Source organism: Chiloscyllium plagiosum, chromosome 6 (assembly GCF_004010195.1).
Source record: "Chiloscyllium plagiosum isolate BGI_BamShark_2017 chromosome 6, ASM401019v2, whole genome shotgun sequence".
Lineage (NCBI taxonomy): Eukaryota > Metazoa > Chordata > Chondrichthyes > Orectolobiformes > Hemiscylliidae > Chiloscyllium > Chiloscyllium plagiosum.
In genome coordinates this window covers 112,588,848-112,604,099 of record NC_057715.1, presented here as the reverse complement: position 1 = coordinate 112,604,099, position 15,252 = coordinate 112,588,848, and the positions used below count along the sequence as shown (strand labels likewise).

The following is a 15,252-nucleotide window of genomic DNA, read 5'->3' as shown; positions in this document are numbered from 1 at the left end:
ATTGTATTTTGACCTGTAGGAATTCAATTAACCTCTTCAACTCTCCTTGCCTATCAAATACTAAATAGTTCTCCAATATAGTTCTTCCATTCCTCTGTTTCCAAGTCTTAATAGCATGAACTGTCCTATTGTCATTGCTTTCCTGACAAGATGGAACCATTGTTAGTAGAGAACTCAAATATCATTTGAACAGAGACACTGAAATATTGATGACATTTTGCATTTATCAGGACAATTTGCAAGAACCCCAAGTCTCAAACAATGATACCCATTTGTATAATTAACATGTTCATTCCCGTTATTATATCGGTAACATCCAAGGCTACAGGCCAAATGGGTGGGAAAATGGGATTAGAATAGTCCGATGTTTGATATCCAGCATGGACATGTTGGGCCACTTCCTGTGCTGTAAAGACTCTGACTCTCAATGACAGTAGGAAATGTTAGATATTAACAAAGCTCTGGGCTGGTGGAAGGGTCCATTGCCATCTTTTTTCTTAAATGTTCTATATTGTGATGGAGGTTTTGTTACTAGCGCTAAACCTGCCTTGTGTCTGTTTTTATTTCAGGATCACCATGATATGTTGCTGGAGATCGAGCGAGACAAGGCCATCACTGGCAAGGTCATCCTCATTCAGAAAGTGGTTCGGGGTTTTAAAGACAGGTAGGACTCATCAAATCAAGCAGGTGCAACCCCAGCTTTATTCAAAAGGTCGTAATGTGATGGATATTGTTCAAAGGAATTGTCCTTTCAAACACTTGGCATTTCAGCAGTTTGACCTATTCAGTGTTAATGTCAACTTTAATCTATTCCCCTGCCACTGCAAAAGATCAATTAGCAACCATTGCCAGTCTCGAGTTTATCCTGAATATGAAATATGCAAATAAGGCTAGTCCTGTGATGTGTGGGGGAGAGAAAATCTCAACATGCAATGACATGATTAGATTAGATTACATTAGATTAGATTACATTACAGTATGGAAACAGGCCCTTTGGCCCAACAAGTCCACACCGACCCGCCGAAGTGCAACCCACCCATACCCCTACATTTACCCCTATACCTAACACTACGGGCAATTTAGCATGGCCATTTCACCTGACCTGCACATCTTTGGACTGTGGGAGGAAACCGGAGCACCCGGAGGAAACCCACGCAGACACAGGGAGAACGTGCAAACTCCACACAGTCAGTCGCCTGAGTTGGGAATTGAACCCGGGTCTCTGGCGCTGCGAGGCAGCAGTGCTAACCACTGTGCCACCATGCCGCCCACGAAGAGAGAACATGAGTTCTCTCTCTTTCTTTATGTTGAGGTGGTGACCTCCATGGTATTTCTCGCTGGGGCCTGGGGCAGGATTCTGGATTACCAATCCAATGTTCTGATGGCATGTGTTCGAATCCCACCACAGCAGATGATGAAAATTGAACTTAATTAGAAGTTTGAGAGGAAAAGTGAGCCCTATGGGAACCATGTGACCACTGTTGATTGTCATAATGACCTGTCTGTGTCACTAATATCCTTTTTAGGGAAGGACATCTGCCGTTCTTACCTGGTTTGGCCTAAGTGACTCCAGACCCACAGCAGTGGGGTTGACTCTTAAACTGACCTCAGGGCGATTAGGGATAGGCAATAAATGCTGGCCTGGTCGGTGATACCCACATCCCATTTTTAAAAAAAAAGTTTTTAAAAATATCAAAACCTTTTCTACTTGTTACAGACCTTTAAATCATAATTCATTAGAACCTTTTTAATGATATTTATGTCCATGGAATAAAGATTAATAGTGCAATTATGTTGACTAATAATTCATTGTCAAAAACATAGGGATTTCTAGATGCGAAGTCTGCCCAGTTCTGTTTCTGAAACAACAGTAGCTGGAGAAGCTCAGCAGGTCAGGCAGCACCTGTGGAGAGAAATTGGAGTTAACATTTCGGGTCCTGTGACCTTTCTCCAGAACTGCCTCAGATTCTGAGGAAGGGTCACTGGACCGGAAACATTAACTCCAGTTTCTCTCCACAGATGCTGCCAGGCCTGCTGAGCTTCTCCAGCTATTTCTATTTTCTGTTTCTGATTTACAGCATCCGCAGTTCCTTTTGTTTTTAGTTCTGTTTTTTTGATTTTGGTTCTGTCAGCATTTGAGACTGACTCCAGGATATCATAAACATAGTTTTAGATATCATCTCTGAACAGGGTGATTTAGAAAACATGTCACACATCTGGAGCAGGTGGCAATTGAACCCAGCCCTCCTGCCTCAGAGATATGGACATCCCTGCGATGCCAAGAGCATTCACCAACATTTTTATTATTGATATGACTAGTGACTGTGTAATGGCTAGATGTGCACCTGTGATGTCTATGAAGACATCCGTATTGACCAGGATAATGAGGATAATCCTTTCGTCCTCTCTTGCATTGTGTATTGGGATCTTCCACAGAATGTGAAACAGAATGTCTATCTCTTTAACATCTCATTGGAAGGACTGCATGCATGACAGTGCAGCACTCCCTCAGGACTGCACTGGAACAGCACCCTTGGTTTTGTTTCCATGGGAGTCCTGAATGAGACTTTGAACTCAGGACCTTGAGGTTCAGAGGTGAGTGTGCTCCCATGTGAGCCACAGTGGTTACACTACCACCTGATGGCCTTGTGATTTTAAAAAAAACGAGCTCTTCACCAGTTGGACTGTTTGGATTAATGTACAACCAATACAAAGCAAGGAAAAACTGAGTTCTGGAGTTTTCACCTATTTGAACACTATTGCACCTGTAGTGTGATACTCACCTATTTCTCAACACCCCTTTTGCATTATAATTATTATTAGTAGCAGTTGTAAAGTCTTTGACAAGGATCCGCATGGTAGGCTAATTAGCTAAGTTAGATCATGCTCCTTGACAGTGGAGTCGCAGGTAGATGGGATAGTGAAGGTGGTGTTTGGTATGCTTTCCTTTCTTGGTCAGAGTATTGAGTACAGGAGTTGGGAGGTCATGTTGCGGCTGTACAGGGCATTTGGTTAGGCCACTGTTGGAATATTGCATGCAATTCTGGTCCTCTTCCTATCGGAAAGATGTTGTGAAACTTGAAAGGGTTCAGAAAAGATTTACAAGGATGTTGCCAGGGTTGGAGGANNNGTGTATGGAATGAGCTGCCAGAGGAAGTGGTGGAGGCTGGGACAATTGCAACATTTTAAAAGGCGTTTGGATGGATATATGAATAGGAAGGGTGTGGAGGGATATGGCTGGGTGCTGGCAGGTGGGACTAGATTGGGTTGGGATATCTGGTCGGCATGGACGGGTTGGACCGAAGGGTCTGTTTCCATGCTGTACATCTCTATGGCTCTATATGGGTTTCAGGGTGAGCTTGCCAATTGGATACAAGAGGCAGAGTGTGGTGGAGGGTTGTTCGGACTGGAGGCTTGTCACCAGTGGTGTTTTGTAGGAATCGGTACTGGGGTCATTGTTGCTTTCATTTATATGAACGATTTTGATCAGAATTTAGGAGGGATGGTTATTAGGGTCACTAATGGCCGCCAAATTGATGGCATAGTGGGCAATGAAGAAGGTTATCTGAGATTACAGAGAACCTGATCAATTTGGCCAGTGAGCTGAGGAGCAGCAGATGGAGTTTACACCGATCCTCCGAAGAGTAACCCACCCAGACCCATTCTCCTGCATTTTCCCCCGACTAATTCACCTAACCTGCACGTTGTGGGACGAACCAGAGGAAACCCATGCAGACACTGGGAGAATGTGCAAACTCCACACTGAGAGTCACTCGAGGCTAGAATCAAACCCTGATGCTGTGAGGCAGCAGCGCTAGCCACTGTGCCACTCCCCCAAATTTAATTTGGATAAATGCGAAATATTGAGCTTTGATAAAACAATCAAGGGCAGGTCTTGTACAGCTAATGGTTGGCCCCAGGGTAGTGTAGCACAGAGACCCAAAGGGTTTAGCTGCATTAGTTCTTTGAAAGTGATGTCACACATAGACAGGGTAGTTAAGGTGATTTAGTACGCTTGCTTTCATTGCTCAGTGTATAGGATTTGGGATGTCAGGTTGAGGTTGTACAAGATGTTGGTGAGACCTCTTCTGGGCTCCCATGTACAGTTCTGACCACCTTGCTACAGGAAGGATGTTATGAGATTGGAGAGGCTTCAGAAAAGGTTTACCAGGATGTTGCTGGGAATGGAGGGTTTGTGGTATAGAGAGGGGCTATACCCAAGTGTAGGAGGTTGAGGATTACCTTGTAGAGGCTTATGAAATCATGAGGGGCATAGATAAAGTGAATAGCCAAGGTGTTTTCCCCACAGAAGGGGTGTTCAAAACTAGAGGGTATTGGTTTAAGCTGAGAGGGGAAAGATTTAATAAGGACCTGAAGGGCAATCTTCTCAGAGACTGGTTTGCCTATGGAATGAGCTGCCAGAGGAAGTGGTAGTACAGGTATAGTTACTAACATTTAAAAGTCATTTGAACAGGTACATGAATAGGGAAGATTTGGAGGGATATGGGCCAAACACAGGCAGGTGCAATGAGTTTAAGTTGGGAAACTTGGTTGGCATGGACAAGTTGGATGGAAAGGTCGGTTTCCATGCTGTATGACTCAATGAATCTGTGACTCTATTTAAAGATGATTTTTGGATTAAAATCTGTTCATTCTCACAAGTAGTGAGAGATCTCGGACTGTGGAACTGTGATTGTTCGTGTTGCATGACTAAGTTTTTTAACTAAAAGTTTAACTGTAACAGTCTGTAACATCGATGGAAGTGACATAAAATTACATGATTTGAGATTGAGAAAAGAGCAGGGAAGGAAGTGAGTTTAAGGGAGTGTTCTACTAAGTTAGTGTTTTATAGCTAAAAGTCTTTAAACTACCTTTAACTCAATAAAAGATTACTGCACTGTCCCGATAGGTTAGGTTAGGTTAGGTTAGGTTAGATTAGATTAGATTACTTTACAGTGTGGAAACAGGCCCTTCGGCCCAACAAGTCCACACCGACCCGCCGAAGCGTAACCCACCCATACCCCTACCCCTACATTTACCCCTTACCTAACACTACGGGCAATTTAGCATGGCCAATTCACCTGACCTGCACATCTTTGGACTGTGGGAGGAAACCGGAGCACCCGGAGGAAACCCACGCAGACACGGGGAGAACATGCAAACTCCACACAGTCAATCGCCTGAGGCGGGAATTGAACCCGGGTCTCCGGCGCTGCGAGGCAGCAGTGCTAACCACTGTGCCACCATGCCGCCCAAAGGTTCTAATAGAGCGGGAAACGTCTATATGATTTTTAATGGCTTTAATTTAAAAGATCCTTTGTGCCTTCATTTTTTATTATTCAATAATTTCTAGAAAGCAGAGGGTCATTACAATTCTATCTGTGACCACACTATCTGTAATCCTCCATTGAATTTCTGGGACGGCAGGACTGATCTGTGAGGGGAGACTGGATCAGTTAGATTGGTCTTCATTTTGGAAGAATGGTACAAGGAAGGGGTAATCTCGTAGAAACCTGTAAAGTTCTAACCGGGTAAAAACAGGAAGGATGTCCTTGATGGTGGTGAGTCCAGAACCAGGGGTCACAGTCTAAAGATAGGCTGGGTCACTTCGACTGAGATGTGGAGAAGTGTCTTCACCCAGAGAGTGGGGAGCCTGTCAAATTCTCTGCCCCCCCCCCCCCACAGAAAATGGTTGAAGGAAGAAGTTAGCTATAGTTCTGAAGGCTAAAGGGATCAAAGGTTAAGGGGAGAAATTGGAACAGGGGATTGAGTTGGATGATCAGCCAAGATCTTATTGAATGGTGGAGCAGGCTCGAAGGGCCGAATGGCCTACTCCCACTTTCTATCTTTTGTGAATCATAGAATCTCTACAGTGTGGAAGCAGGCCACTTGGCCCATTGAGTCCACACTGACCCCTCTAAGAGCAGTCCCCATACAATCTCTATAACCCTTTCCATGTCCCTGAACATCATGGGGCAATGTAGTATGGCTAATCCACCCTAACCTGCACATCTTTGGACTGTGGGAGGAAACTAGAGCACCCAGAGGAAACCCACCCAGACACCGGGAGAATGTGCAAACTCCACACAGTCACCTGAGGGTGGAATCGAACCCATGTCCCTGGTGCTGTGAGGCAGCAGTGCTAAGAAAGAGCCCTGTTTGAACGTAGCCTGCTGTCCTCTGGTCTTGCAGCTGTGCATCAGGTTGAAGCAGTTTTAGTCTGAAATAATCCCGTTTGCTTTTTAAAATCCTGAAAGTAAACAGTCACATCACCCCCTCAACACTCTCGCTTTCAGCGCAAATGTTTTGCATAATCTGAATCTGATACTTTCAGCTCCACAATTATTCTGGATGCTCCATAATTAAACAAAGACCTGCAGATGCTGGGAACCTGAAACAAAATTAGGAATAGTTTGAGAAACTCAGTAGGTCTGGCAGGATCTGTGGAGCGAGAGACAGTTAGCATTTCAGGTCTAATGACCCTTCTTCAGTAATCATTTAACTGAGTTAACTCTGTTTCTCTCTCCACAGAAATTGCCAGACCTGCTGAGTTTCCCCAGCAATTTCTGTTTTGGATTCTGGATGCTATGTTCTATTTCCTGGCATTAGCTAGAAGTGTGTGTGTTATGCAGATTCAATGTTAAACTTATCAACACTGGGGCAGCAATGACCTAGTGGTATAATCCAGAGGCCCAGGCCGTGTTCTGGGGACCTGGGTTTGAATCCCTCCATGACAGCCGGTGGAATTTGAGTTCAGTAAAACCTGGAATTAAGAGTCTAATGATCATGAATCCATTGTCAATTGTTGGAGAAACCCATCTGGTTCATTAATGTCCTTCAGGGAAGGAATCTACCATCCTTACCTGGTCTGGCCTACACGTGACTCCAGACCCATAGCAATGTGGTTGACTCTTAACTGCCCTCTGGGCAATTAGGGATGGGCAATAAGCGCTGGCTTGGCCAGTGACTCCCTCATCCCGTGAACTTATTTTCTAATCCAAAATCTGATTTGCTTTTCCCATTCCACCACTGAGCATTAGAATGAATTAACCAGACAATAGGAATCATTTAGATTGTAAAATGCTACTTGATCCTTTAGTCCTACACCTTACAAGGTTCACACCATGATCTGAACATTGATCACTGTTATCCGTCTCTCTGATTTATATTTCACATTGTAATGCCAATTCCATTTAATCCAGAAGGTGGCTATTCAGCCCAACTAACTGTGCAAGTGTCTCTACTTCCCACAACGTGCTTTTACCTAACGTGGGCAGTGCTGGGGGGACATCTGAGTATAGGTGACAGTGGAATAATGTGACTAGTAATCTAGACCCCAGGCTAATGGTCTGGGAATACCTGTACACGGTCAAGACATTAACATGTCAGTCCAGTGACACTGGATTCCATGTTAATTCTGTTTCTCTCCCTTTTCATTGCCACCAGACCTGCTGAGTTTCTCCAGCGCTTGTCTTTCTTTCAGATTTCTGTTATGCACCGTTCTTTATTTTGTTATAACAGCATAAGAGGACTTGAGGCCAAGATCAGATCAGTTATGACTTTATTGAATGGCAGGGCACAGGCAGGCTGAGTAGCCTAGATCTTCTATTTCTTACATCTTTGTGAAACTCTCAACAGACCAGGCAGCACTTGTGTGTGGGGAGAGAGAGAGAGAGAGTTGATGTTAACTCTGCTCCTCTTCATGCTGAGTATTCAGACAATTCTCAGATTTTTTTTTTATTGTTTAATGTTTGTTTTTGGGGATGTTAGTTGAAGGATACATATTGGACAAAGTTCCTGGCTCTCTGTGGTACCTTGGGGTTTAATAACTCTACCTGAGAGGAAATACAAGACTTTTGTTTAATGTATCTAAAAGTTGGAACACTGATGATAGTGTGTTCCCTAGAAGTTATGCTCTTTCTTCTTGAGTGGGACTTGAACTGACAGCCTTCCAACACCGAAACGAGACTCTTATACACTGAAGAAGGGCTAATGCCCGAAACGTCGATTCTCCTGTTCCCTAGATGCTGCCTGACCTGCGCTTTTCCAGCAACACATTTCCATCTCTGATCTCCAGCATCTGCAGACCTCACTTTCTCCTCTTATACACTAAGCCATCAATCACTGTTTGGAACTTTAAACTCTTACTCTGCAACTAACCCATATTTTATTGATCCACGATTTCCCAGAAAAGTTAATATGATCATGTGCTGAATGTTTTGTTTTTGAGAGAACATGTTCCAAGCTGGGTTTTTAAAAATTCCAAAATATTCCACAGGTCGAACTTTGTAAAAATAAGGAAATCGGTGTTGTTGATTCAGAAGTATTGGCGTGGATATCAGTGTCGGAAGAATTTCAACGCAGTAAGTCAACTGTTCATTCTATTTCTTGTTTTTTTTTTGAAAAAAGAATTTTGTTTGCGGCTGTGGATGTTGGCAAGGCTGGCATTGGTTTGTCCATTCCTAGTTGCTGTTGAGAAGGTGGTGGTGAGCTATCATCTTCAACTGCTGCAGTCTGTGTGCACGCGCAGAGTACCTGCAGCTATGTTAAGGAGTGGGTTTTAACGCAGCGACAATGAAAGTACAGAGCTATTAGTTCCCAAGTCAGGAGAATATGTTACTCAGCGCAGTGGCACCTCTGCTGCCTGACTTGGGGATATCAAGGTTGGGAATTGCAAAGGATCTGCCGCATGATCATTTCCACTATTGTTAATCAGATTCTGAATGGACACCTCAAACATTCATGTTCTATCTCCTTTCTCTCTGCACCTTCTCTGTGGCTTTAACACTGTATTCTGCCCTCTGCTCTTACCCTGATATACATTGCATGGTACGATCAGCCTGTAGAGCATGCAGAACAACACTTTTCACTGTATCTCAGCACGTGACAACAATAAATCAAATCAAAATCAAGTCTATATTCGTAAGGCTCACCCACACCTTTCGACATCCCCCTTTTGGGGGAAACTTAGGTTTATTAAATAGGAGAACATGGTGACAGGCTTGTCCCCCATTTTCTGTTTGGGCCATAAAAGCCATTTGTTTTGACCTTAAGTGATTACTGTGCTGAGAGGAAGGCAGATTGGAACCAGCAGGTCAGGGATGATCTCGTTAAGTTATGCGTCCTGGAGCCACCACCTATTCCCTATGTTCTGGCGCCTGCGGTTTTGCTTAGTGGACCACACTGGTGTTCCAAGTCTGTGCTGCATTGTTTTGTTCCTTTTTCTCTTCAATGCTTCCTTCATTTTATCTCGGGCTAGATGCGAATTGGATTCTCCAGACTCCAAGCGCTCCATCGGTCCCGTAAGCTCTGCACGCAGTATCACTTCGCCCGGAAGAGAATCATCCTGTTCCAGGCCCGTTGCCGTGGTTACTTGGTGCGGAGAGCATTCCGCCATTGCTTCTGGGCTGTCATCACCATCCAAACTTATGTTCGAGGCATGATTGCACGTCGACTGTACAAGCGGCTGAGAGGAGAGGTGAGTGCTTTTTCCACTATGACTGGAGGGGAGAGAAAGGGAGCCCGTTACGTGGAGGTTGAGTCTGCCTCAACTTTAAAAGAAAAGTCGCCAAAGCCCAGCCGATCCATGAGGCTGCGCTCGATAACGAGATACTTAACAAGTAGTGGCTCAACCTGAAGGTCACCTAAGCCTCAAGTGAGAGGACAGGGTGAGGAGAATGCTTCATGATTACCTCAGCCTGTGCAGGAATTGAACCTACACACTGCAAATCAGCCATCCAGCCAACTGAACTAACTGTTGACTGTCAGAGTGTAGAAAGCTTGCATTTGTACGAGGTATCTTTAAATCAGTGTTATGGCTGCCAAGTGCTAACCTGACTGACAGGTTGTTAGCTTCCAAATGGGAACTAGATTGGTTTCTTTGTCAAATATACATTGTGGGTTTATGGGATAGGGCAGGGATTAATTTCAGAGCCCTTTTAATGACGCACCGCGTATAATGGACTGAATGGTAGTCTCCTCATTCAGTGATTCGGTGTCTGAGTGCCTGGAACAGCTTCATCAACAGCATGGCAGTCCCCCTTGTAATAAGTTAAAAGTCTCTCAACGCCAGGTTATAGTGCAACAGATTTATTTGGAAGCACCAGCTCTCAGAGCACTGCTCCTTCATCAGGTAGTGCGTACTCTGGAAGCTAGTGCTTCCAAATAAACCTGTTGGACTTAAACCTGGTGGTGTGACTTTTAACTTTGCCCGCCCTAGTCCAACACCGGCTCCTCCATGTCATGGCCCTATGTGGTGGATATAAGAGCTCCACCATCCCAACCAGGGGTCGAAAAACCTCCAGGATTATCCCAGTAACTCCAGGCATTGCAGATTAACAAAGCCCTGGAGGTAAAAACCAAACCATAATTCCCAAATGGAAGTTAGGATCATACTTGACAACAAACAAATTCTGGGGCTTTGACAAAAGTGGAAGGGAAGGTGACTAATTGGGTTTGATATTCAGGGAGCCAACACTGGGCTCGATGGGCCAAATGGCCTGCTGTGCTATGATTTTTGGGTCAGTTCTTTTCGCTGCTATTTTTCTCAACTCATTGTCTGTGCCTCCAAGCCCATCTACTTAGCTGCTGCTTGTTTGAATGGCTTTTGCAGCTAAGTCACCTGCCACTTGTTTGAAAAGATAGTCAGCTATGCAATGAGCAGCTACCAAAGTCAGACAGAGTAAGAGCCCAAGGTTGTAAAAATTGATACATAAATGCAAATCTTTCTCAGTCAATCAATGAGTCACTGCAGGAGCGTTCTTCTCAATTGGCTCATGCGGCAGCACGGATTCAAGGATCTAGATGTAACTGAAACCTCTGCAATTGTTCCTTTTTTGTGTTTCTCCTTTGCCTTCCCAGTACCGTCGGAGGCTGGAAGCAGAGAAGCTCCGCCTTGCTGAGGAGATGAGACTTCGCAAAGAGATGAGCAGCAAAAAAGCCAAGGAGGAGGCAGAAAGGAAACACCAGGTGGATCACGTGAATGACTTCTGTCCTGTTTCCCTGAAAGGCTGAGGAACTTATAGTGGCGTCAGGGACTCTGATCATTTTTTTGAGTTCAGTGTAGAGGTCCCCCAGAATTGTTCATGGGATGCTGGACCAGCAATTATTGCCCTCGAGGAACTAGGGGAGCCTTTGGCTGCTGCTGTTTTTGGAGTGTGGGCGCCCCACACAGTGGGAGGGAATTCCATGATTCTGACCCAGTGACACTGAAGGAACGGTGATACGTTTCCAAATCAGAATGTTGAGTGGCTCAGAGGGGAACCCGTAGCTGGGTGGTGTTCCCATGTATCTGCTGCCCTCGTCCTTCTAGATGATGCTGGTCCCAGGTTTGGAAGAGGCTGTCTAAGGAACCTTGACACATCGTAGAGATGTACAGCACGGGAGTAGACCCTTCGGTCCAACTCATCCATGACGACCAGGTATCGTAAATAAACTTGGTCCTGTTTGGCCCGTATCCCTCGAAGCTACATGAACAGGATGGGCTACACTGTCTCTGTAATGTTACCCATTTCTGTCCCTGCATCAGCCCATCTTTTGCAGGGAGACTCTTTCATGCTCCTGCTACCTCTGATTTGACTATTCAAACTATCTCTTTTTTTTTTTTACAACCTTTCTCCTTTCCCCTTCTAAATTTGCAGTTTCTCCATACTGATATGCACACACCAAGCTCTGTTTCCTCTCTCTCATCTGCACTGTCCTACATTAGCTGCTGGTCCAACACAGCACCATTTTGAAAATTCTCTTCTGTGTACTCCTGTCTGTCCATGGCTTCACCCTCCCTGTAACCTCCGTCAGTCTTCATGATGTAATCCAGAGGCCTCTGACATGGGCAGTCAGTCCAAGGGCATTTGGGAATAGGCAACACATGCTGGTCTTGCTAGCGATGCCCATGACCCAAGAAAGAATAAAGGATTGCTGTAATGATTATTTTTATTGGCTGTATCAGAGAGTGGCCATGTTTTACCTCCCCACCCCTCTCCAGTCCCTGGCGAGAATGGCTTTGGCTGGCAACTTTTCTGTTTTCCTCCTCCTCCTCTTGCTGCAGGAACGCCTCACCCAACTGGCTCTTGAAGACGCCGAGAGGGAGATGAGTGAGCAGAGAGAAGCCCGCCGGAAGAAGGAAATGCTGGAGCAAATGGAGAGGGCTCGGAACGAGCCTGTGAACGACTCCGAGATGGTGGATAAAATGTTTGGTTTTCTGGGCAGCCCCACTCCATTGCCTGGACAGGAGGGTCAAGCACCATCTGGGTTTGAGGTACCAAAGAAAGTTCATGTTACTTTTTGATTTCCCTAATGCCTAATACCATTATCAGTGAGTCCATCCGGTGGCAGATCTGGGACATGGGAATTAGAATCCTCGAAAATTTGAATCATTAGAATCTGTATATTGTGGAAGCAGGCCATTCAGTCCATTGAGTCCACACTGCCCCTCCAAAGAGCATCCCAGCCAGACCCACCCCACCCCTGTAACCCTGCATTTACCATGGCTAACCCACCAAAACTACATGTCCCTAGATAGTGCGGGCAATTTAGCATGGCCCGTCCCCCTAACCTGCACATCTTTTGGACTTGGGAGGAAACTGGAGCTCCTGAAGGAAACCCTGGAGAACGTGCAAGCTCCACCCAGACAGTTTCCAGAGGCTCAAATTGAACCTGGGACCCTGACACTGGTGAGGCAGCAGTGCTAACCACTGAGCCACCATGCAGTCCAATTGCTAGGTTAGTTTATATATATATATATTTTTAAATCATCCACCGCATTAGTGTTTTAACATCCCAGTTATGTTGCTGTTGACCAACCTTTGCAGTAAATTTCAATGATTCATCCTCAACACAAACAGAAATGGCAAATGAATGTTCGCAAGTAGCAGAGAGACTTTAGGAGCCATTTTGTAGGACGTTACTCTCTTCCTACCGAGACAATGCTCCATTTTACTGCATTATTCCAATTTGGTGTCCAAAATCATCAGGCCAAAAGCAAGAATGCCAAGTTTCAAATGCTCATAACAATTTACACTACGGGACAAAAGGGTGTCAATTTGGTGTTAAATTGAGTCTGACCAAGGGAATGCTCCATGGAGTAGAAAATGGGGAACTATATAGCGAAACATACTGATTTGCCAACCAATCCGCTCCCTTTTCTCCTGCCATATAAACTAGTTGTGATTGTTTGTTTGAAATTTGGCATTCTTGCATGTGTCCTGAAGCACATAAAGAGCTTCAATGTCCAAGTTCTGTGTTACTGAGTGATTCATTCAAAAATAATTCATCTAATTTGCATTAAATGGCATCTTATGCTTTCCTTGTTTCAAAGATTGGGTTAGAGAAAAATTTGTCAGGATTTTATCAACAGACTCCAACCATGTGAGCTAACCGATATCAGCCCATTGAAGAAAAGAGGGGAACCTGGAATCATATACTGCAGAGAAGCTCATTGGTTGCTGCAATGAATCAGCATCTGGTTATACAGACTCCATATTGGTTACTCTGCTTAACAGTAGAACAAAGCTGTTGGCATTCTGGCCAATCAGCATGGGAGGCTCTCTTGCCATCCCTGATTGGTGGCAGCTGGCAGGACTGTGGTCCACTTGGGTCCTAGTGCCACAGTCTCTCTATCTCCATTGCATCCTGACAGAGCTCTTTCCAGGCAAAAGTGAGGACTGCAGATGCTGGAAACCAGAGTTTAGATGAGTGGTGCTGGAAAAGCACAGCAGGTCTGGCAGAATCCGAGGAGCAGGAAAATCTACGTTTCGGACAAAAGCCAAAATGTTGATTTTCCTGCTCCTCAGATGCTGCCTGACCTGCTGTGCTTTTCCAGCACCGCTCTGATTTAAACTCCAAGCTCTTTGCAGTCAAGTTGGGGCCATGGTTTCCACAGATTAGTTTTGAATTTCCCCTCTGTTAGATTCAGTCTCTACTCGAGATTTAAATAAAACACAACTGCAGGTGCTGGAAATCTGAAACAAAAACAGAAATTGCTAGAGAAACTCCGGTATGGCAGCATCCGTGGAAGGAGAAATAGTTTTGAGTCTGGTATGACTCCTCTATGAATATTCTTAAGGACCATTGGACCCCAAGCGTTAACCCTGTAACTCTCTTCGCAGACTGCTGAGTTTCTCCAGCAATTTCGGTGTTTGCTTCTAATCTGAGGTTGCTTTGGACAAAACAGAACTGAAAAGGCAGGAAGGTGGAATTGAGGATTATCAGATCAGCCATGAACTGATGGGCTGAACGGCCTACTTCTGCTCAAAAAAACTATTGACAGTTTAGGCTATCCTGTTTCTTTTTAGGATCCCAAAAAAACATATCACTTAGTGCTTCCGTGGGAATACACCCAATTACTCGTCAATCCCATCTCTTCAGTCTCACTGTTCTCTTCTGCAGATTTTTAAAATTCAGTTGAGGTGTGGGTGTTGCTTTCTGGGCCCAGTATCTATTGCCTGTCCCTAGTTGACCCCTTGAGAAGACGGTGCCTCTTCTTGAACCGCTGCAGTCCACGTGCTGTAGATTGACCCATAATGCCCTGAAGGAAGCAATTCCAGGATATTGACACTGAAGGAACGGTGATGTACTTCCAAGCCAAGATGCTGAGTGGTTTGGAGGGGAACTTGCAGGGGATGGTGTTTGTGTATCTGCTGTCCTAGACTGAAGTGTTCATGGGTTTGGAAGGTGCTGTCTGAGGACATCTGGCAAATTTCTGCAGTGTATCTTCTAGATAGTACACTGTGATACTCTGCTCAGTAATCATTAGGTTTTTGCGCTGATTGAAGTGTGCAGAACTGATTATACCAGGTCGCACATTAACCTCTCGATTTGTTGTTTTTGTTTAAACACGCTTTTGTTGGTGAGCTTTGACTTGACATATCTTTGCGTTGGCACTAGGACCTCGAAAGTACCCCCCGAGAGTTGGAGGAAGAGGATCTGGATGCCAGTTTGCCCTTGCCAGAAGAGGAAGAGGAAGATCTGTCAGAGTACAAATTTGCCAAGTTTGCTGCCACCTACTTCCAGGGCACCACCACTCACACCTACATCCGCAGACCCCTCAAGCTGCCCCTGCTTTACCATGATGACGAAGGGGACCAACTCGTAAGTAAAAACCATCGGAAGAGTTGGATCGCTTGTCTGGAAGCAAAATAATGCCGATTGTGGGAATCTGAAACAAACGCTGCAGAAACTCCACAGGTCTGGAAGCATCTATGGTGAGAGAATCCAAGTAAATATCTTGAGTATGGTATGAGTTCTGTTCAGAAT

General features: G+C 44.9%; 1 protein-coding gene across 3 annotated transcripts in view; it reads left to right on the top strand.

Moving 5' to 3' along the window:
- myo7aa (myosin VIIAa) overlaps window positions 1-15,252 on the top strand; it is a 190,377-nt gene that overhangs the window by 97,425 nt on the left and 77,700 nt on the right. For all 3 annotated transcript variants that reach the window (XM_043692431.1, XM_043692430.1, XM_043692432.1), the window contains 6 exons: window positions 570-664; window positions 8,279-8,363; window positions 9,260-9,478; window positions 10,861-10,968; window positions 12,047-12,256; window positions 14,884-15,087. In XM_043692431.1, the coding sequence (XP_043548366.1) occupies window positions 570-664; window positions 8,279-8,363; window positions 9,260-9,478; window positions 10,861-10,968; window positions 12,047-12,256; window positions 14,884-15,087 (921 nt within the window). The remainder of the gene's footprint in view (window positions 1-569; window positions 665-8,278; window positions 8,364-9,259; window positions 9,479-10,860; window positions 10,969-12,046; window positions 12,257-14,883; window positions 15,088-15,252) is intronic.